The 20,902-nt window shown below is 34.5% G+C and overlaps 2 protein-coding genes across 2 annotated transcripts; both read right to left on the reverse strand.

Moving 5' to 3' along the window:
* Window positions 1-8,135: 8,135 nt before the first annotated feature.
* LOC120334882 (uncharacterized) lies at window positions 8,136-10,823 on the reverse strand. Its single transcript, XM_039402397.2, has 5 exons — window positions 10,559-10,823; window positions 10,268-10,390; window positions 9,777-9,859; window positions 9,237-9,377; window positions 8,136-8,464 (listed from the first exon to the last, which is right to left on the reverse strand). The coding sequence occupies exons 1-5, from the start codon at window positions 10,685-10,687 to the stop codon at window positions 8,158-8,160; spliced, it is 783 nt and encodes a 260-aa protein (XP_039258331.2). The 5' UTR covers window positions 10,688-10,823; the 3' UTR covers window positions 8,136-8,157.
* A 1,399-nt stretch (window positions 10,824-12,222) lies between these two features.
* LOC120335114 (uncharacterized) lies at window positions 12,223-19,271 on the reverse strand. The gene is made up of 5 exons (XM_039402610.2): window positions 19,113-19,271; window positions 17,960-18,082; window positions 17,457-17,539; window positions 14,649-14,795; window positions 12,223-13,997 (listed from the first exon to the last, which is right to left on the reverse strand). Exons 1-5 carry the CDS (start codon window positions 19,239-19,241, stop codon window positions 13,694-13,696), a joined length of 786 nt encoding a protein of 261 aa, XP_039258544.2. The 5' UTR covers window positions 19,242-19,271; the 3' UTR covers window positions 12,223-13,693.
* Between the last annotated feature and the right edge of the window lie 1,631 nt (window positions 19,272-20,902).

A 20,902-nucleotide genomic window follows, 5' to 3' on the forward strand; every position in this document is an offset into this window, starting at 1 on the left:
ACCAAAATAGACAATTTAAAATTCAAATTCACCTCATTATTTACCATATACCAAAATAGACAATAATTTACATTCATCTCATTATTTTTTGAAACTGCTCCCAATATTCTTTCATCTCCAACTGTTCCTCGAATCCCACTGAAAATACGAAATAAGCAAGATCATGCGATGTTTTCACACTGTTCGTTAAAGATTATGAATTACTTGAATTAATTGTTCGATTAACTATGATTTCAACTTAGGCAACGATCTAACTATACACCCATTCGCAAATTTAAAATGATTTCGGTTTGATCTTATATATATCTTTTTATGAATTGGATTGGATTTACATATTTATCCCGGGGAGAGGAAAGTGTCAAGACGGCTTAATTTATAGCAAACCACGACCTCTCTTCTGGCTATTAGACCATGTCGGGTATGGAATCAGTTAGCCAGTTCTTTTGTTTACAGAAGTATGGCCTTGATGGTGGCGGAAGTCGACCCTCTGTTACGTCAACCACCCTACGGCGGTGAGGAATCAAGCAACCCTCTCGCACATAATAATCTCCCACGGGATTTGAACTTGCAAATCCACGCATGATAATAAGAGGTGCTGTGGCAAGCGTATTCCTAACGTTTATACGCCACAACGCCAAGTCTTTCACGTTAGTGAAACGTTTTCAAAGTTTTGACATATCTGCCAGTTGCAGACTCCAGCATTAACTCCACTTAATTCCTCCATTTTGTCTTTGGCATGCAACCTTATCTATAGCTTGCAACAGCATCAGCAATGAAATTAGCAACAAGAACAATAGTCGGGCATTAGGACCAAAATGCATATTTTCAGTCTGTGCTATACTAAATTAATTTTTAATAGTGATGGAACTAAACGAAATATAAGAATAAAATAAAGCTAAAGTGAAAGAATTTAGAATAATCCATTCTTTTTTTATAGATCTGCCTGGGACACTAATAACAGCATAAAAGGGTAAAACCAGTACAAATGGACAAAAATTCTTGTTATAAATTATTGGCTGTGCCTTGTTAAAGGCGAAGACGAAGTTGCAAAAATCGAACAAGCTTGCAGTACATTTGTTCGCTCTATCTAAAGAGAGAATAAATTATACATCATAACCTTATTTTTATCATCAAGTCATTGCATGCCTTAGCAAATAAGAAATTGGAATGAAACGTAATTCTCCTCCTAAGCAATCAAGGTATTGATTTTAAATTTGAATGGCTCAGCTTCCTGTGGCGAAATGACTTATATCTGCTTCTGAGTCTCTCAGTTTTCTTTGTTCCATGCATAATAACAGTTTAGGGGCTTGCACAACATTATCAGTCTTATTTTATTTTATCCATATAACAAATATTCAGACTCTTGGAGATGTAAAATAATATTTAGAAATAACAAAATGTAACTAATGCCTTGAAATGACACGAAAAATATATACTATGTCCGTCCTACTATTTTCACTTCTCACTTCTCAAAACAAATTTCTGAACCCGTTCAAGAAAAAGATTGCATTTTTAATTTTAAAAAAATTCCCCAGCAGCACAGAGCCTTCATAAAAATGATGATGTAAAATTCTATCAAATAAGGCAGTACGTACACCAACACATATTACGGAAAAATTGAATATTAAACAATGCACTATCTTATGAAATATTTACTGCGCTCAGCTCAATCTGAAAAATAGAATGAGGAGTAAATTTTTCCTTTGGGAGTTCCAGACATAACTTTCTGTGACGAAATGTTGTATGTTCGCTGTTGGAAGACTTTGCGTGCTATGTATATTTACTTGGTGCACAGAAATGACAGTTCACTTTCATGCACAGGACCACTCTATTGATATTTTACTTTACTCTTATTCTACTCTTATCTGCTCGGCTTTTACTTTTTTACATCACATACATATTTATGAGAAACTGCAAACTTTAGCTCACAGTCATCTTCACAACTGTTTGAGAAGCAATTAATGTCTAGTAATGAAGGAACTGAACAAACAATGGACATATAATACCATCTATCGTTATCCTAGAAAACAATAAACCATAAATAACATCTATACATGTTACAATATCAGCATTGGATTTACCAGCGAAAAGAACAGTATTATAGCATTTGCTCCAGGATTCACATTTCGAAGTTAAGAAACGCTAAATTAATAAACTAGAGGATTTTTCACGAAGAAAGCCGTCTTTTGTAAATCATTCCATGTGAAGATCAGAAGCTTCTATAAAGGGTAAAAGCCTTCCAAACAAAGCATTCTAATAACAAGCGTTTTATAAACTTTTCTTCTTTTTCACTGTACTACAACGAAAAATCTAGAAATTTCATTCAGTAAATGAAGTTAAGCCTTATTAACAGATTGTACGAAACATCTAATACACGGATGTTCTCAATCAACATCAATTTGATGTTATAATGTAGCTTTGGGCGTGTTAGCTGGTGTTATTCAATTGTATCTTAGTCCTACGTCATTTTTTTTGTTTATTAGCGAATCATTATTCATTTTAGCTTGAGGCTTATTTTCTTGATATTGTTTGTTACATTTTTGATTTCAACGTTTCGATTTTCTTTTTCAAACAAGGCCTTGTTGTTTCAAAGCTTCCATATATCTATTCCACTTCCTCAATTGAAATGAACCAGCTCGATGCTTTATAAAGTTTATTTATCACAATTCCTCCCTGATTGTGAATTTGAGATATTGGTGTCAAATCAGGATGTGATTTTTTGAAAAAAATCCTGTCTGTCAGGAAGTGAAATGCTTGAAGTGAAGCCTTCCCTCAAAAAATAAGTAGCTTGCTCCTTTTTGTTAATCTTTCTCGCAACGATATGAAGTGAGTTGGTCTTGTGATAACTATAGATTATTTTGCTTATATTATATTAGAATTTTACAAAAGCCTGTAGTCATGAAATCACAAGTACTCGTTTGTACTAGAGGAGTTTAACATTTTATATTGATATCATAAAATAACTTTATTGTTATTAGAAATAGAAGAGCATCATATGGACGCATTCCAATAAAAATGAGTGAACTTGGATAATTTCTATTAGGTTTAAGTCACGTGTTTCAACAATTTGCAAAAACGCTGAATAATGACATTATTTTTCTGGTTGAAAAGTCGTGCGCGCGCTCTACGTCGTGGCTATGTATTAACAACAAGCATTGCTAACTCAGTGTGAGAGTTCTCTCGTTTCTTAAGTGCCCTAATTCTCTCCTTTTCATCAATTTTCTTTTCTCTCTTTTTCGAAAACCTTTTTCATAGCCAAAATGAATTCATTTCCTTCTTTTTTGATTTAGTGTTTTCTACCATTTCTTTCTTGAATGTGTCTTGCCATTCCACCTCCTTTTGTAAATATGCTCTATAGAAAAACCACTAATAAGTACGTATTTTCTGATTGTATCCGCTATGGGGTTTTGCTAGAATAATTTGATTAGCGATTTGATTTAAACCACATTGCAAATAAAAGATAATCTAGAATTCGGTTGGAAACCGAAGACTTATCGATCGAAGGTTAGGGGATCCCCCAAAACAGTGGGCTTACTCCTTAGTGACACCGTGTGTCCCGTCACTAATTGATTAATAACTCGCTAATTATACATAATCCATTTAAAATCAATAGGCTTCTGATCCGAGCTAAGATGAATGCACATGCAAAATTTGAAGCAGATTGAACCTTGCTTTCGTGAGATATCGCGTGCATCTAACACACAGACATACATACATACATACAAATACCTATCAACATACTTACCGATCAAGATCGATAAGTAATAATAGCGCTCACGCATAACCATCATAAATGAGAAAAAAAGCTCCAATCAAGGGGTTGGGTTATTCCAACTAATATGTATGATCTTTAAAAACAAATTTTGTTTTAACAAACAAACCAATCGTCAAAGTGATATCATAGTGAATGAACAAATGAACCAAATTTACTTTCGATTTTTATTGACGAGAATGTTTTTGTATGACGGAATGAGATTTTTCTAGTTCAGTTTGATGCTTTTGATTCCCAAATTAAACATTAATCCGGAAAAAGTGTAAGAATGGACAGAATCACAACATATCATACACAAGATTGAGTTTTTCTGTTATTTTCGGTTATATATTAGTTAATATGATTCAAATTGCCAAAACAGTTTTATAGTAAAGTATGTTTGTAATTTGTTCCAATTATTAACCAATTTTTTATCAAAATAAAAACGATATTTTATCTAAAAATTTGTGATTGATAAAGCGATAATTATGAATCTTTGTGGAACTCTTCTGAAACTGACATTACTTACAGATTAATTAAATTTTCTGTTTTAATATTCTGTTTTCTAAACATATTTATTACTGGAATACCAAGAGTAAAGATAAATAAATGTAACAGAAATTATAGTAAGATGTCTTAAGAATTTGGAGAACTTTCTTTTTAAAAAAATTAATTTTTTAAACACGTTTTGATAACAACTGCAAATATGACCATAAATCACGTAATAGGATGAGCTGTGAATAGTTGTGAGTTATTTGGGTTCTTGATATAAAACTAATAGTTGAAATAGGCTAATCAGTAAAATGAAATTTATCGATTTTTTATCAAAAAATGTATTTAATTTACAAGAGAGGAAAAGTTCATTAAAACAAGGTTGTAAACAATGGTTGCATGTTCAATTTTAAACAAAAACCCAAGGTCCAATACAAAAATTCTATAATAATTGAATCATTACTTTTATCCATCTCGGGGTATACAGCATTGCAATTTTATATTCGCGTCGTCATTAGCGATGTAACAATGCTTGGCGTGATTGATAATTATTAGATTTACAAAAAGTGAAATAAGTTAAGCGGATGAGAGTTGTTTACGAGATTTCATGCAATTGGAAGTAGTCATATCTGACTTAAAAAGCTAACTGTATTTCATAAAGCATATTTTAGGACGAAAACATAAAAGCAACAGAAAGAAATTATAAATTTTTGGTAAACAGATTAGTAATACAGACAAAATATTTCTATAAATAAATTAAAACTTTCTAAATTATTTGAAACTCATCAGCTCTTCATAAAAATATATATTTCAAAAAACAAAAGTGACTACTTGCACTCTCGTGATTTGTGGACGAATTGAAAAGAGAGAAACCACATTTTTTATATGTGCTCAGAAGTGTATATATATAAGACAGTGATTATGCCCAATACAGCACAATTAAATTATTTCTGTATAAATTGGTTTTCTCCACACTGATCTTCAATTTCTGAACTATGTTGAAAAACCAAAACCTTAATCGATTGAATTATTGAATTCAATTCTTACAAACAAGATGGAATATTCCGCGTCAAAAGCTGTTTTCATAACTTTGATTTCATTTGCAATTGTTGGGTGTAATAACGCCAGTTGTACCTACGAGATATCCCAGACACACTTCAACTACTCCTACAAGTAGATTCACGGATTATTATGAAGTTGGTGAAGTGTGGAACGATGGACCATGTGTTGAATGTCGATGCCATCCCGTAACTTACAGAGTATGTATTAATAATCATTGACTAGTATTGGAAAAAAGTTCATAACTACGCCCTATAGAGCGTTTTGTTATTATGGTATTGTTGTTAGTGTTCTTGTTGTTGTAGTTGTAAAAAATAGCTATTCTCTTCAACTACAGGACCAAATGCTCGGAAATTTTGGGGGGTTAAAGATCGTTGTAGTCGCTAGAATGCTATTACTTTTATATTGTGTGGGCTCTATGGGCTTCGTTTTTCAATCTGAAGTTATGTATGATAACATCCTCAAAATTAAAAAGTGCCATGCGTTGGTTTCTTGTTCGCATCTCAGCGATCTGGTGGTCAGCGAAGTAGGAGGGACAACTATTAAAGATTTGATACTATTTCGTCTTGACTTTCGTGTTCTTAAATTTGGGAAATGTTCTCTTTTTTCTTTTTTCTTTTTTTTTTGAGAAAGAGTAAAACTTTAAAATTCCATTTTTTAACATTTATACAGACTCATCTAAACTGTTCGCTACTCGTAGAAGATGGAAGGACTGGACCTGCTGAAGTTGAAACTTACTTTATAAATCTTGGCAACGTCTATCCAACATCATGTCCGTTCGCCTTCACCCAAGTTACTGACTTCAATAAACATCTCGCATCTCGACCGTTCTTAGTTTATCGATTTGCTAACACGGTTGCCACATCTTGCTGTAACAGGTGAGTACGGTAATTATACAATCTGATTTTCAACATTTTTGGTGAAGCGGAATCGCAGTGGAACATCCCAGGGGGGCCATCTGTGCAAGAATTCTAAGGTTGTAAAAAGAATTATATAAACTATAAATATACATGAAAGCAGACAGAATACTAGCAAACAAAAAGTGTCTAGTGTACAAGTTTAATAAACGTGGCAAACTTAATAGGTATTTGATTACAGTTAAACAATATATATACAAGAACATAAAGTCTCAGAATTTGAAAGTAAACTTGCGCAACCTCTGAACCTGGTTGAATACCACTGATGAGTAAGGGGATATAAGAACAAAAGGGGATCTTCGGCTGTTTAAAATAACAAACCGACATTAAGTTGTTTTGTCTCCAAGTTCATGAATATTGACTTTGGCCTCCAGCGGAAATTCTGATTCATACCTTGATGTCCTAACACCGCCTACGACGAGATTGTAATACGTCTCCGATTCCTATAGCAATATTCGAAAAGTGTTCAATAATGCCATTATGGAAATAGGACAAAGTCAATATATCTATCACAGAGTGACAATATAGTTTGACCAATTGCTACGCCATTCGCTCACATCTGTTTCATGAGAGGCAAGAAACGAAAAGTTTGATTCTTGTGAAACGACCTCTCAAACGTAATTAATATGCGTTGGGTTTGAAGAACAGCTGCGAGCAGGCAAGAACGATCCAAGTACTGTACGTGGAATGACCTAACGCAAATTTGGCATGTAAAACAAAGTAGCTTAGTAAAATAGGAGCACACGTTTATAAAGTTTTTCCAATCCTGTTTTGTCGATACCTCCTAAAATATATTATTTATATATTTACAGCATGCAACCTGTCGTCGTACCAGACGAGTGTGAAGCAATACCTGACAATTCCGATCAATGCACATTCAAAATTGTTCTCAAATCTAACAGTAATTTAGCGTGCAATGGACTTATACTCACTTAAATTAAAGGAGACGGATCTCTGAGCGAAGAGTTGCGGGCGAACACTGAATTGGTTTTATATTTATTCAGTTGAAATTTTAATAAATATATTTGTGTGTAACGATATTTATTTGTTCTAATATTGATATATATATGTATATATAGTGCATGTGCTCTCTAACATTGTATCTTTGTGATAACCAAGATTTTGAAACAATTTTTTATCAGTGAGTTAAATATCGGAATAAAATGAAATTGAATTAACATTGATTTTATTTTTCAATATAGGGAATTTATATTTTAGTGTAGGATGGGAGTCATTAAACGCCTTAAGCCGAGGCACGAGCCATCCTAATCTCGAACCAGGTTCAAGTCTTAGCAAGTTTCGAGTCACAAGTCCAATCACTGAATTCACAAGTTGCGTCCGTAACCAAAGCATATTTCATAAACAACTTTGAAAAGGTTTAATATGAGTCCTATTTACACTACGGCAGTGGATCCCGAACCGCGGCCCGCGGGACAATTACGGCCCGAACCGGTATCCGGTATTAGAATTACACACGGAAGTATTCTAGTTATAAGTTAGTTATCTCCCGGCCCGCGAATATCCTTCCGCTTCTAATTTTTGTCCCCGATGAATCAACTTTGGGAACCACTGCACGAAGGCATGAAACGTCCCCTCTCTTGTCAGCCAACGTTATTTCGTTAAATTGAAGTGTATTTGACAACATTTACACCGGTATTATATGTCCGATCACTAGTTATAGCCGCAACAAGCTAGGGACTTTTCGACAATCTTCAAACGACATTTATCGACGGGGTAGATCGTACTTTACCAGTATTTTTATCAAATGCCGCCCTAAATTTTTTCCAAGTTTTAAGTCACGTCTCTCTGGTGGTAGATTGACACAAATCTTTTTACAATTAAAAAAAAATTCAAATGATTATCAGGACTTTTGGACATCCGGACCCTGTATATATATAGGAAAGGGGACCGAATAGTAAAGACATATCATGACACTTTTTAATTTTCAAAATATCTCATACCAACATAAGATATAATCGCTATTATTAGAAAAACCAGTGTTCCCAAAAAGATTTTAAATCGTCTGTGTAAATCCTCCATCAAGCCGCAATCGTGTTCCCATTTGTTGGCCAACAGTTTGTGAGTCATGTTAGCTTTAATGTTTTTCCTCGGGAAAGGTTTGTCCGGGATTTCTTGATTTAGAAAGTTGCACAATGGTTCCCAGCCATCTTTAACGTTATAGATTAAGAGTTTGTTGCTCGGGCATGTTGACTTAACATATAAATTGTGCTGTCGATATCTGGACCTGAGGATAAATATGGTATTTGTTAAACTTACGTGACAAAGTCGAAACAAATGGATCTAGAAAACGTTTCATCCATTCAACACGAACCTGCTCATAAAGAGCTTTTTCGTGTTAAATGGATGAAACGTTTTGTATAGTCAGACGCAATATTTAGACATTATAAGAAATGAAATTGATTGCCTGATTTCCAATTTCATGCTCGAATATATGGACAGAAACGTTACACGTCAGTACTGGTACGTTAAAGATTGAGAGCCGAGTTTGATGAAAAGAACAACGGACAAGCAATGGTCATCATGCATTATGTAATGACAAAATGTTCACCCACAATTGAATTAAAAAACCTAAATTTTCATTGAAATATCGGGTACTCCCGAAGTATGTGAACCAAGATGGCGGAACGTAGTATGTGTACTAGGTTTGGGTTAGGCCATAATTTCAAGTACAAATACTACGGGAGTCACTTGGATAGTCCCCGAACTCGTAATAGAACTGAAAAGAGAAAAAATGAAATAAAATTACGGCCCAACCCTAAACTGATACACATACTACGTTCCGTGTCCGCCATCTTGGTTCACATACTTCGGGAGTACCGAATATCGGGTCTAAAATATTTAGAAGACATCTGAGAATAAACTAAAAGTAATACCTTCAATCTACAACCATTTTACACATAATTGTGATCGGTATTAAAATGTTATGCTAAAATCCCCTTCGGGGACATAATTTTTTTTATATCTCTCTGTTTAGGAATAAAGCAGCGAAAACCAACCTCAAGAAAGCTTCAATTGGTGTTCCATAAAAACGTTGAACTCCAAGACAAGCAATGAGAAATACGGAAGTTTGTTTTTCGAATCTGCGAAACACCGATCCCACGAGCAACTGATAGATTTTCATGAGTAATTCACTTTTTCTAAAAAAATAAATTAAATGTATCTCTCATTTCATCCCGCCTTGCTCACATTCTTTTTTTTCGACTCATACTCTCGCTGAGTATTCTCTTCATTTTTTCTCTCGTTTAACTTTTTTTTTATTTCTATCTATTCTCTCTTTTTTCTTATTCTATTAATAGTCTTGTTTTTCTTTTCTCTAGGTCCGATCCATCTTTCGTCATGAAGATTGTCTACCCAGTGTAATACACCCTAAGTAATGTGGTGTGGATGTTTGAACCCAAAATTTGAACCTGCGATCTCATTTTAGTTGGGCCAAACGCTCTCAACAACTATGCCCTAGCGACTGTTTCAGTTTGCTCGGCAACACTTACTCGTTGCATTAAAAAAAATAAAAAATAAAAGAATCAGAAATTATTCACGGTGCGTATTGGTTTCCAACTTCATACTGGTTTTTGACGCTTTCATACCATTCGTCTTCGCTGGATCGAATCGTCAAAATCACCTGTTAAAAATATAGTTCTGTAATTTCGTTTTTAAATAGGTCAACAAGCTTCATATATACCGAAAAAGTCTCAAACGCTTTTCTCCTTAATAGCACTCTGAAATCAATTCATGAAACGGCTAATGATAATTATTTTTGCGATCTTTTATCGATAGACATAAGTACACAAATATTTTTCGCCAACACTATGAAGCTCCATTAAGGGTTTTCCTATTAATCTCGGGGAGAAGAAAGTCGATAAGACGTCTTCTAATGCTGTCATTTCGGTATGTATTTAATCTCATAAATACATTCTCATGGAATTCAGTACCTAGCCCTAACCCTGTTATTGTTGGGTTAGGTTAATACTAAAATCACTGAGATCAAACAACAATCCAACCCTCATTTTGCTCACGTTTCAGTACCTACTTTAGCATCAGGAAATGCCTCCATGATTTGTTCCCACACTGCAACTGCTGGCCAGTCCATCACTGCATCAACATCTTCTAGACTTTGTTGATAATCTTCTGTCGTAACTTTGTTGTTGAGAATCTGGTCAACAAATATTAGCAATGCTGGGATTCAAAAGTTTTATAACTGTTTGTATACCTCTTGTATCGAACGAACTCTTGTATCGAATTCAATTCCTAACAACCGATGAAATCGCATACCAAAATGGCACCTGTAAATGCTATTTTTCTTTTCTAGCTGTACACTTACCTTGTCCCACAATTCCTTTTCGTAAAAAAATTGCTCGTACACATCATGCACATTATAACCAAGTATTCTTAACGCCTCAGCAATAGACTTTGTACCAGTTTTTTGAAGACCAGCGCATATAATCTTCATTGTGAAACTTAGATCAAAAACGCATTTACAGCAGACAACAAAACAAGTCACTACATTTGATTAGCTGAAACAAAGCTATATTTATTGATTACGAACAGTGAATCATCGCACGGTTAACGCAATGCGAACTTTCAAACGAACTGGTCAGTCCACGCTTACTCACGCCGATGCCCGCAGCTAGGTATCAAAATATTATGCACACGTGATCTATTGATCTATTTAACTTGTGCAGCTACGGTCATTTTTCAGCGTAGTATTCTTGACAGCCGCGAGCATGGTATTAATTGTAAATCCTTCACAATCTCGAGCCCCCAGTTAAAATGGTTGAATATAGGTTTCTGTTTTGCGCCCTTTGATACACTTCATGACACTTCTATAGCTATGGCTTGATTAAATGGTGAACCTAGGCCTCTCCTGTTACCAAGTCAGGCATTGGGTTACAACTTACAATATCTAGTCATTTGTTTTATTTAAATAGACTTGATAGCGGTAGAATCCGTAACCAACAAGTGGTTATGTGAGCCACCCTATGTCGTTCGATTACACTCGAAGCTGCGTTCTGACAATTTCTTGACTTTAATAATTCTGAAATTCTTATAAATAAATTTGTCTACTCATTCACTCTTCTCTGTGTGTGTGCGCAAGCGTGTTTGTGTGTGTGCGCGCGACTTAAATAAAAATATATATAATTTATGTCATATCTATCTTGAGAGGTTTTTGTGTAGTGTATATTATTATATGCAATATATGGCAATCTCCTGCACTTTGTTCTTTGCAATATCGTACAACCTTCTATCCGTTAACCCTGAATTAAAAAACACGAAATGGACTGACCGGTCTCTGGACTAGTTATTACACTCAAGTATTGTCTAAATTGTCACAAAGTGTATTTTACCGGCAATGGTACTTTTGTGCACATGTATATATGATAAATTTCTATCTTGTTATACATATACCATGTTTCCCCGAAAATATGACAGGGTCTTATTTCAATTATCTTTCGAAAAATAACGCTGGAGCTTATTTTGGGGGGATGTCTTTTATTTTCGTTTATCAAAAACAATATTACAACGTACAGAATAAGAGATTTACAAATGTACAAAATACGAAAACCGATAACCATTTACTTATAAATAACACGTTTTCTTCTCTCCTACGTTTTATATTTAATCATTCAAAACGCGTAGTGAGATTTCTCGCTATCGAATAGGTCAAAAAAATTTCGCGCTTACGAATCATTCTTAAAATTCAGGCTAGATCTTATTTTCGAGGAAACACGGTACTATATTAGGTGAGGTCATAGTTGTGTAAAACTTCATTTATGTAAGTCCACTGATTCACTTCAAGAAGCGAGTACTTTACGCGAGCTCTATTTACGTATAAATATACTGAACGCTTTTAGACTCACATTTATACTATACAGTTGTTTTACAATTTACATAAAGGTCTGATCTCATTTAAACAAATCAGAACACATAAAGGAATAAACAAGTATTTTATTAAAAGGCATTAATTATATAACACAGAAGTAGAAATCACTAGGTGATAAATTGATTTTTCATATTTATAATATAATAATTGCATTGAATTTGCATGAATAACAAATTGCATTGATAAGCACAACAGGTAGATTGTCGGTTTTTTCAGTAAATTTTGTAATGTTGTTTTTGACGGCGACCAATGAGTATCTAAACATTATCATATAAAAGGTTGAGATATAAATTTCCATACGTGGGAAAGCCAAGGAAAAATAATTCCACAATGATTCTAAGTCTAGAAATAATAATGAGTAATAACGGTTACTATCGATTAAACAGAGTGGTTGCTAGAAAAGCAGAAAATTTGTCAAACAGCTATCTATTTTTACAAAGAAAAACTTTTACAAAGTCATTTAAAAGCATAGGTTATGTTACACTGAACATTACATAAATCCAATAGAACCTAAACGGTATCGACTTAAGCCTAGAACTTAAAAGAAATTAAAACGTATTTAAAAAAGATGAGTAAGCATGCATTTTATTTAAGATCTCGTGTATAAGACTTGTGCTACTGAACACGAAGTGGACTAATGAATCGTTTTGTTAAATTGTTGTTGTAAGCATTCTTCTTGTTTTAGATGTAGTGAAAAAGTTGCTCCCTCTTTAACTACTGAACCAATTTCTTTGAAATTCTCAGTAGTTGAAGTATTGTTGCCGGTTGAATGATTTATTTATTTCATTTATTTCTGTGGTCTCAATGGGATCTGTTGAAGTACTGGACTGTAACCGTACTGTAAAATATTTGACACTACTTTGCCTTCGTGTCCATATATTTGAGCATTGCTCTCCTGTATTTTTAAGGCACACTTCATTTGAGTTACAAACCGAGGTTGCATATATACTTTGCATAAAACTTTTTTGGAATTTGGGTAAGATATCACAAAACTTTAATTAAGTTGTTAACATCATCTTCATCTAAAATCAACATTTTATTGAAATGATCTAAGTAGTTTTTGGAAGAGAACATTCAAGTATTGACATGATAATTACTATGCATGAAATTGGGTCAGTAAAATATTAATGACATTGATTGTAAAAATGGTGATCACAGTATTCTTTTCAAATACATAAAAAAATTAGCGTGGTTCAAATAACAATTAGAGTTGTAACGAACTTTGAGGGTCCACATCAACACGTGAGAGCCCCAAACAAAATATTGAACTTTAAATAAAATAGTAGTAGTTTTGTTAATGAGCAATGATTTGTCCATTTGAAAAGGTACTCCCAAAGTATGTCAACCAAGATGGCGGACACCTGTACGTAGTATGCGTAACAGGTTAGGGTTAGGCCATAACTTTATATTCAAATTTTTCTTATTTTAGTTTTATTACGACTTCGGGGACTAGCCGAGTGACTCACGTAGTATTTGTACCTGAAATTATGGCCTAACTAACTTTTTACACATACTACGTTCCGGTGTCCGCCATCTTGGTGCACATACTTTGGGAGTGCCCATTAAAATACTCAATTACAGGAAGATACAATATATAAAGTATGCTAAAAACACAAACGACACGGCTAAAAATGATCCTACTCTTATGTAGGTTTGCTTCAACATAACGGATCGAAATCCACAATCGTATTTCCATCGTTCCTTAACCACCTGTCTCGTCATTTCTGCTTGTACATTTACAACTGGGAAAGACCTGTCTGGTATTTCTTTGTTTAAAAACGTACATAGTGGTTTCCAACCATCCTTAACGTTGTATATCAGTAACTTTTCCTTCGGACAAATAGACTTCACGTAACTATTGTGTTGGCGATACCGAGACCTAGGAAATTTTTTACCGGCAATGTGATAAAATCAGCGCTGTGTAGTCGGAGATAATCGACAATCGACACCAAGTGCCGACTTCGGGCTGAAAAACAAATTGTTCGACTCCGGGTTGTGAGAAAATCGACTCCAACTTCAGGTCCAAACTCCAAAAAATTCAAATTTTGATGACAAAAAATACATACAAGCCTTTTTTCATTAAAAGACTGTTTAAGGAGGTTTGATAAAATTGATGATGTTTTAGTCGAAAGTTTTGACTATTTTATCACCAGGTCTGTAATTCTGACTCCGACCGGGGAATTCACAATTTGGGCTTCACTTCGAAGTTTAAAACACGACTCCATGCTATGACCCCAGTGATAAAATGATGACACGACTCTCGACTTCCCAGCCTTAAGCACAACCTAAAAATCGCCAAAACATATCATGGAAACATAGCTACAATCTATCTAAGTTTAACTAAACAATTATCTATTTTGCAGGTCATAGAATTTTGCAGTTGGTTTCATTTGAATCGGTGTTTATTTGAGTTTCACTTCAATTCATACGCCTACTGAGACATTAAAGTTTTTCACCTAATTCAATACTCGCCTATTATATACCGCCATAGTTGTACATTGTTTGCTTAAAATAAAAATTAGTTTTTCACCTCAGAAATGACTCCGGTAATGTTTGTCCATACATTCTCGATACCCCAATAGAAGCATTTGTAAATGCTGTTTCGATGTTATAAAACTGCAATGATAGAGGCCCAGTAACAAATTGAAACTGAAGTTGTCTAAGGAAATCGTTCTTCCTGGAAAAATCAAGTTCGAATTTAAACATTCAGATTTCAAAATGAAATTTAAAGTTAACCTAAAGGGTATCTAATTCGTTATTCTTTGATGATGAGGGGTAGACATTGTTGCTTAATACAACTAAAGAATTCAAATAAATAATTATCAGTAGAAACAAATTTGTGCTTTATGTAAGCCGGTCGTAGAAAATCCTAGAAAAAGCTCATTCATACATTGACTTCAAAAATACACATTTACAAACTTTTACACTCTTCTATTTTTCATTTCATCAAGACATGCATAAATTTACGGCAGTATAATGTGATCTTTTTCACCTGTATTTATTAGAAAACATCTGCATTGCGTAATTTATAACCGCGAGGTGATGCTGAAGAGCATTGATTCTCCAGCGCCATCAAGCGGATCTATTTTTAGTTCATAATACTTCATTACTTCACCTTGCAAATTAAACAAGCTTGAAAGGCGCGAATGTATGTTTATTCGCCTTGTAATGGTAATAAATATGGACATGAAATGGCAATCATTACTGTTGAAGATGTGATTCATGCGCAACACCTTAATTTCCTAAAACACAAATGTGAGCATACATGTATTGCATACAATTTGCAAGCAAATATGCGGCATATGTCTCCGCCAGTATTCAAATGCGTCGCTGCTTAACCTCTTGAACCCTGCTGTCCGGTTTACCGGCCAGTTTAACGCGTGAAAATCAATCCACTTTATTCCCTCATATCTTAAGAACCACAATATATATTTAAGTAAGTCTTATACTGTATGAAAGCTGGTCATTAGAACTATCTACACTTTAAATATTGCTGCTATATTTTCCAATTATCTGGGGATAATTAGCAAAAAAAGAGTGTATAAATTTATTTGATGAAAACAAAAATTAAATGTCAAAAATTGACTATTTTCTGCCTAAATAACCTAATATACAATCGACAACATATCTAGAGAATTTAAATAGCTTTTTAAAGACTTATCCAAAACGATTTTACGATAAGCCATTCAAATTTCATGGCCAAATATGTTTGATTTTCTGTAGATTTAACAGCGACGCTGTGTCAAAATGACGTTCTCATTGAAGCGAGGCTACGTCTCGTCACGCACAACTTTACGTATGTTACGGAAATGCAACAAAGCGTGACGATGTCCGCAATAACGTTACGTCGAGATGTTATTATTTAAATGACCGCAGAAAGTAATCAATTAACCCGATTTTACGCATTCAAAATTCGCACTACGCGTTGACTGCCCGCTCAAGCCCTTATTACGTTGTGGTAATTTTTAAATTGAATATTGCACTTCGTTGTGCTCGGAACAATGAAGAACATGAAAATATTATGCAGATAAAAGACACATTCTAAATCCAATATTGCACTTTGTTGTGCCACTCATACCGATGGTTGTTTGTTTCGTTACCTATGCATAGGTACTCTTTACAGTATTTGCATTTATATACTGTCTTGCATCGTTTCGGCAAGTCTTTGTCTTTAGCAGCTGGATTGGCTTTTTTGGCAATACTGTGAATTTTGCTGCATACGACGTATCTATTATTAGAACTGGCGTTTCGCGGTTTATATATGTCGTGTCGTACGTTTAGTTGCAGTTTTTTTATTATCTGTTAAATCTTCTTGTGGTTGCACAATCTTGCATTTTTTCGTCAACATCTTGCCTTTTCCAGCGGGATCTTCAAATAGTTGTTCTAGAAAATTGGGGATTGTGAATACTGAATACCCTTTTTGCTCTCATATTGTGAGGTTTGACAAAATTCATTAGGACGTAGGAATTGTACGTCGCCCACATGAAAAACTTCATGACTAAACGTCTTGGCCATTTATAATGCCTCCTGCACTTTTGTAAGTGTGTCAACTGGTCGTTTTTATCACTACCTCCCACGAATGAATTATAATAAGCTTTCACTGCTGCTGGGCATGTTATTTCGTGTGTTTCGTCGGTGCTTCAATCCATACGGGGTTAATATCATATCGAAACTCGGCGACCGATGTCCCGCTGAGAACGTCGTCGTGAAAGTTATCTTGCGCATTTTGCCACGCAATACGTTTCGAACGTACGTATCAACATCTTCATGACCTTAGTCACGTGATCGGCTTTTGCGTAGCTGCGTAATCAGTGCGTCATGGCCGCTTATCGAAGTTGTCCACCAGGCACACTGATACACAATTGGATATTTAAATATAAAATTGGTTATACGGCAGCCACAATAATAATTCCAATATCAACAAAAAGCTTATGGGGAAATCTTTAAGAACATCAATTATTAGCAGTAAATTTTGTACCAAAATAACAAAATTTGGAGCCATAACTCACTTACATGCAAAAAAGTCACTGTTAGATTAGAGTCAATTTTATTAATTTTGACAAAATATATTTCGAAATGGAGAATACATTCTGAATGCACGATAAAATTTCCTTTCGATTGAAATGTCACACAACGTGCTACCTATAATTGGTAAAAAGTTATAAGCGTGCCAAATAGCCAGTATTTAGACCTATTTTATTGTTCTACAAATATCGCACCGCGAATCTTCAGGGTGAGCGAGTAACTTCGCTCAGAGCCGTCAGAGTTCAAAGAGTTAAGGTCAGTTAACTTGACAAATCCATTAGGATTGAAATATATTCAATAATCTTACACTTACACAACATATTCATTTGCAACCTCTCTCTGTTTGAAAACACTTCTAACCCATTCGTCTTCACTAGACCTGACCATCAATATTATCTGAAAAGTAAAAAGTATAGCAAATTGATTATAATGAGCACTAAGAGTTCGGTTGCTTCAACAGTACGAATGTTGGAATTGGAGATGTACTCCAATCGTGTACTTGAAGAACATTTGCAATCACCTTTGAGTTGAAAAATTATGACTCGGGGTTGCAAAAAATGTCCCCTTCGACTCCGCGTTCGTAACAAGCACGTTATTGTTTGAGGACGTCTAGTACACTTGATGTACTTTCATTTTTATTTAAATATTTTGCTCCCTTTTATTTATTATTGGAAGCCTGAAACTATGGCTCCCAAGAATTCAGAATTCCCCGACTCAGGGAAATTTGAAAATACGATCCCGGATCCATTGAAAACATGTCAAACTACAAATCCCGACTCTACCATCTTGGTCGAAATTCGATCCGTTTCTGCTTACCTTTGCATCGGGGAAAGCTTCATATATCTGTTCCCAGACTGCTATTGCAGGAAAGTCAGTCATTGCATCGACATTTTCTAAGATTCGTTGATAGTCTTGTACGGTAACAGTGTTGTCCAGGATCTGGAAAAGTTGAAGATAAAATGACTTAAAAAATTTTGATCGAAAGTTTATATTATTTAGACTCGATCTTGGGTTGTTTCCTATACCCGAGAAGTATGTAACAATCATACTTGCTACGATATTATTCACATTCTCAGTCATGCCGTGTCCCACTCTTCACACTAAACATACTTGTCGCAATAGTATGTATCGAATTTCGTATGGCTACTCTAGCCTTATGCCAAAGTATTTGGTATATTCTAATTCTTAACCAAGAACCAAGCACGAATACCAATTCAAGTTCTCTCTTTTCCTCACAATATAAATATATCTTAACTCAGAACAGCGGAGTAAGTGTAGCAAATGGGCCCAGAGGGCTAAAGAAAGTGAAACCGCCATAATGGTCTGGATTTTGGGCAAAATAAGAGAGATTGATAAAACTAGCTATATATTTGCCAATACTACCATGTTTCCCCTAAAAATAAGACAGTATCTTATTTCAATTTTCTTCTGAAAAATAACACTACGGGATGTTTTTTAATTTTATTTATCAAAAACAAAAGTACAAAATAGAGAATTACGAGATTTTCAAATATACAAAATATGAAACCGATATCTCCCATTTACTTATAAATACCACGTTTTTATTTGAATAACTGCATAACATAGATAAAACATTAATCAAAACGAATAGAAAAGTTTTCTTGCTATAGACTGGTTCAAAAAAATATTTTTGCGCTATTGACTAGGTCTTATCAGGGAGATGGCGTATATTTTAAATCGTTTTTAAAATTCCGGCTAGGTCCTATTTTTGCTCTGGGTTTTATTTTCGGGAAACACAGTACATGTATATCTCAAGAAAACAAAATTTTCGATAACTACTTCATGCATATTTACGTTTTTTTTTATTTGAATTTGAATTGGTTGATGTGCAATAAATGGAATGAAATATAAGCCTTCAACAAATCGAAAAACCAAAACAAAAAACGCTTTTATTACCCCCATTCTCTGATTGTTTATTACTTACAAAAACTAAATATAAGAAACTTACTTTATTCCAGAGTTCTTTTTCGTGATGAAACTGTTCAAATACATCATGTACATTATATCCAAGTATTCTCAGTGCTTCTGCGATAGATTTTGTGCCGGTTTTCTGTAGTCCTGCACATATTATCTTCATACCGGTAAATATTTTTTATAATATACTGTATATTTGAATCTAAGGGGTTATATAATAAGATACGTATGTTTTTAGTAACAGTTTATACTTGGATTATGAGCTAAAGATTTATCATGCTTCGCTGATTTTTTTTTTATACAAAACGTTTCCTCAATGGTGGATTTGATTATATTTTAGCATTTCAACTTCACCAAAGTCGAGAAAAATAAGATCAAATTTTTGTTTGAGTTTGGGTGTCATGAGTGATAAAATATTAGATAAAAATACTCAATCATGCGACAAAAGTGGACCAATGCATCGTTTTCCTAATTGATGTTGTTATTGTTGGATGGAAATCACTAACTTTACAAATAATGACCCAATTGACTTCAAAACTCAATACTTGTAGGCGGTTGCTAGAAGATTATCACCTTTATTTTTCATCCAATTATTTCATAGGGAACACTTTTTATGTTCAATGGGAACATTTCATTTTTGTCGCACTTTTCCGCTATTCTTTTCATCAAACTTAATACTCATCTAAGGCTAAAAGATAAAAATGGGTCATTTCACCCTGAATACCAGAAATGTCGAATTGATTTCCGAGACGCGAAGAGCTCGTACGCGCTTCAAGCAGTACTGTGATCTGCAGGAACGAACTGCTTGTAACAGCAATGAGCTATAATGAGATATGAAGTTACAGTCGGGGTCGGGGTGGACAATTATTTCTTTGTTCAAACATCTGTTTGTCTCGCCTGTCCATACAAATGTAATTTAGCGCGGTACCTTACGAAGTGTTATATCAGGTCACTGAGCAGCGTTGCTGACTCACCCATCTCTCGAAGGTGAAAGTAAATTATATTCGCTTGTTGCTTGGTCGGCCATGCAGGCTGAATGATCATGCTTGAAATGGGTGAATGCCCAAGGACATCATTCCAGGCTGCTGACCTATGGCCGATATCCGTGTTAAACCGTACCACGTATTGTTCATAATATCCAATGCATTTTTTACTCATCCAGAACTTTTCAAGGCATTTACTTTTTTGTTTTGTTTTGTGAGCAAAAATAAAATAGAAAGCAGAATGCCATGGGTTTATCTTGTAACAATACCACAATCTCTTTTTATCGGCATTCAAAAACAGTGGCATATTGCGCAATCGATCTTTAACGCATCCGCCATCGTAGAAACACTAATCAGTTGCAAGGGGACACCTTTTAGTTCGCATTAGTTTAGCATAATGTTATGAAGTTTTCTAATATTAACAGTAGAGAAGGTAAAAACGTGGGTACTCCTGAAGTCTGCGTACCATGATGGTGGACACCGGAACGCAGTATGTGTACCAGGTTAGGGTTAGGCCATAATTTTATTCCAATTTACCTTATTTTAGATCTATTAGGAGTTCGGAGACTAGCCAAGTGACTCCCGTAGTAATTATATCTAAAATTATGGCCTAACCTTAACATAGCCAGCGTAGGCTGAGTTATGTGATAACGTTGTCCTGACCTAGATAATCGTTTGTTCACTAATTTTCTATTCACGGTAGTGTGGGACCTGCAACCCTTAATTTAACGAAACTGAAATATATTCCAAGGAGTAAAATTGTAACACGTCTCTCTAAATTTTACTGGTATGATATATTAGTTAATTTACTGCTATTGATCCGTAATTCTGAAAAGACTAG

This window comes from Styela clava, chromosome 1 (genome assembly GCF_964204865.1).
Source record: "Styela clava chromosome 1, kaStyClav1.hap1.2, whole genome shotgun sequence".
NCBI classification, from domain to species: domain Eukaryota; kingdom Metazoa; phylum Chordata; class Ascidiacea; order Stolidobranchia; family Styelidae; genus Styela; species Styela clava.

Excerpts from the sequence above, each read along its gene's own strand:
- LOC120335114 (XM_039402610.2), bottom strand. The coding sequence starts at position 19,241 with ATGAAGATAATATGTGCAGGACTACAGAAAACCGGCACAAAATCTATC. Across the intron at positions 17,540-17,959 it reads AAGCTTTCCCCGATGCAAAG|ATAATATTGATGGTCAGGTC; the intron begins GTAAGCAGAAAC and ends TTTACTTTTCAG. Across the intron at positions 13,998-14,648 it reads TTACCGGAGTCATTTCTGAG|GTCTCGGTATCGCCAACACA; the intron begins GTGAAAAACTAA and ends AAAATTTCCTAG.
- LOC120334882 (XM_039402397.2), bottom strand. The coding sequence starts at position 10,687 with ATGAAGATTATATGCGCTGGTCTTCAAAAAACTGGTACAAAGTCTATT. Across the intron at positions 9,378-9,776 it reads GTTGGAAACCAATACGCACC|AAAAAGTGAATTACTCATGA; the intron begins GTGAATAATTTC and ends TTATTTTTTTAG. Across the intron at positions 8,465-9,236 it reads CCAATTGAAGCTTTCTTGAG|GTCCAGATATCGACAGCACA; the intron begins GTTGGTTTTCGC and ends ATTTATCCTCAG.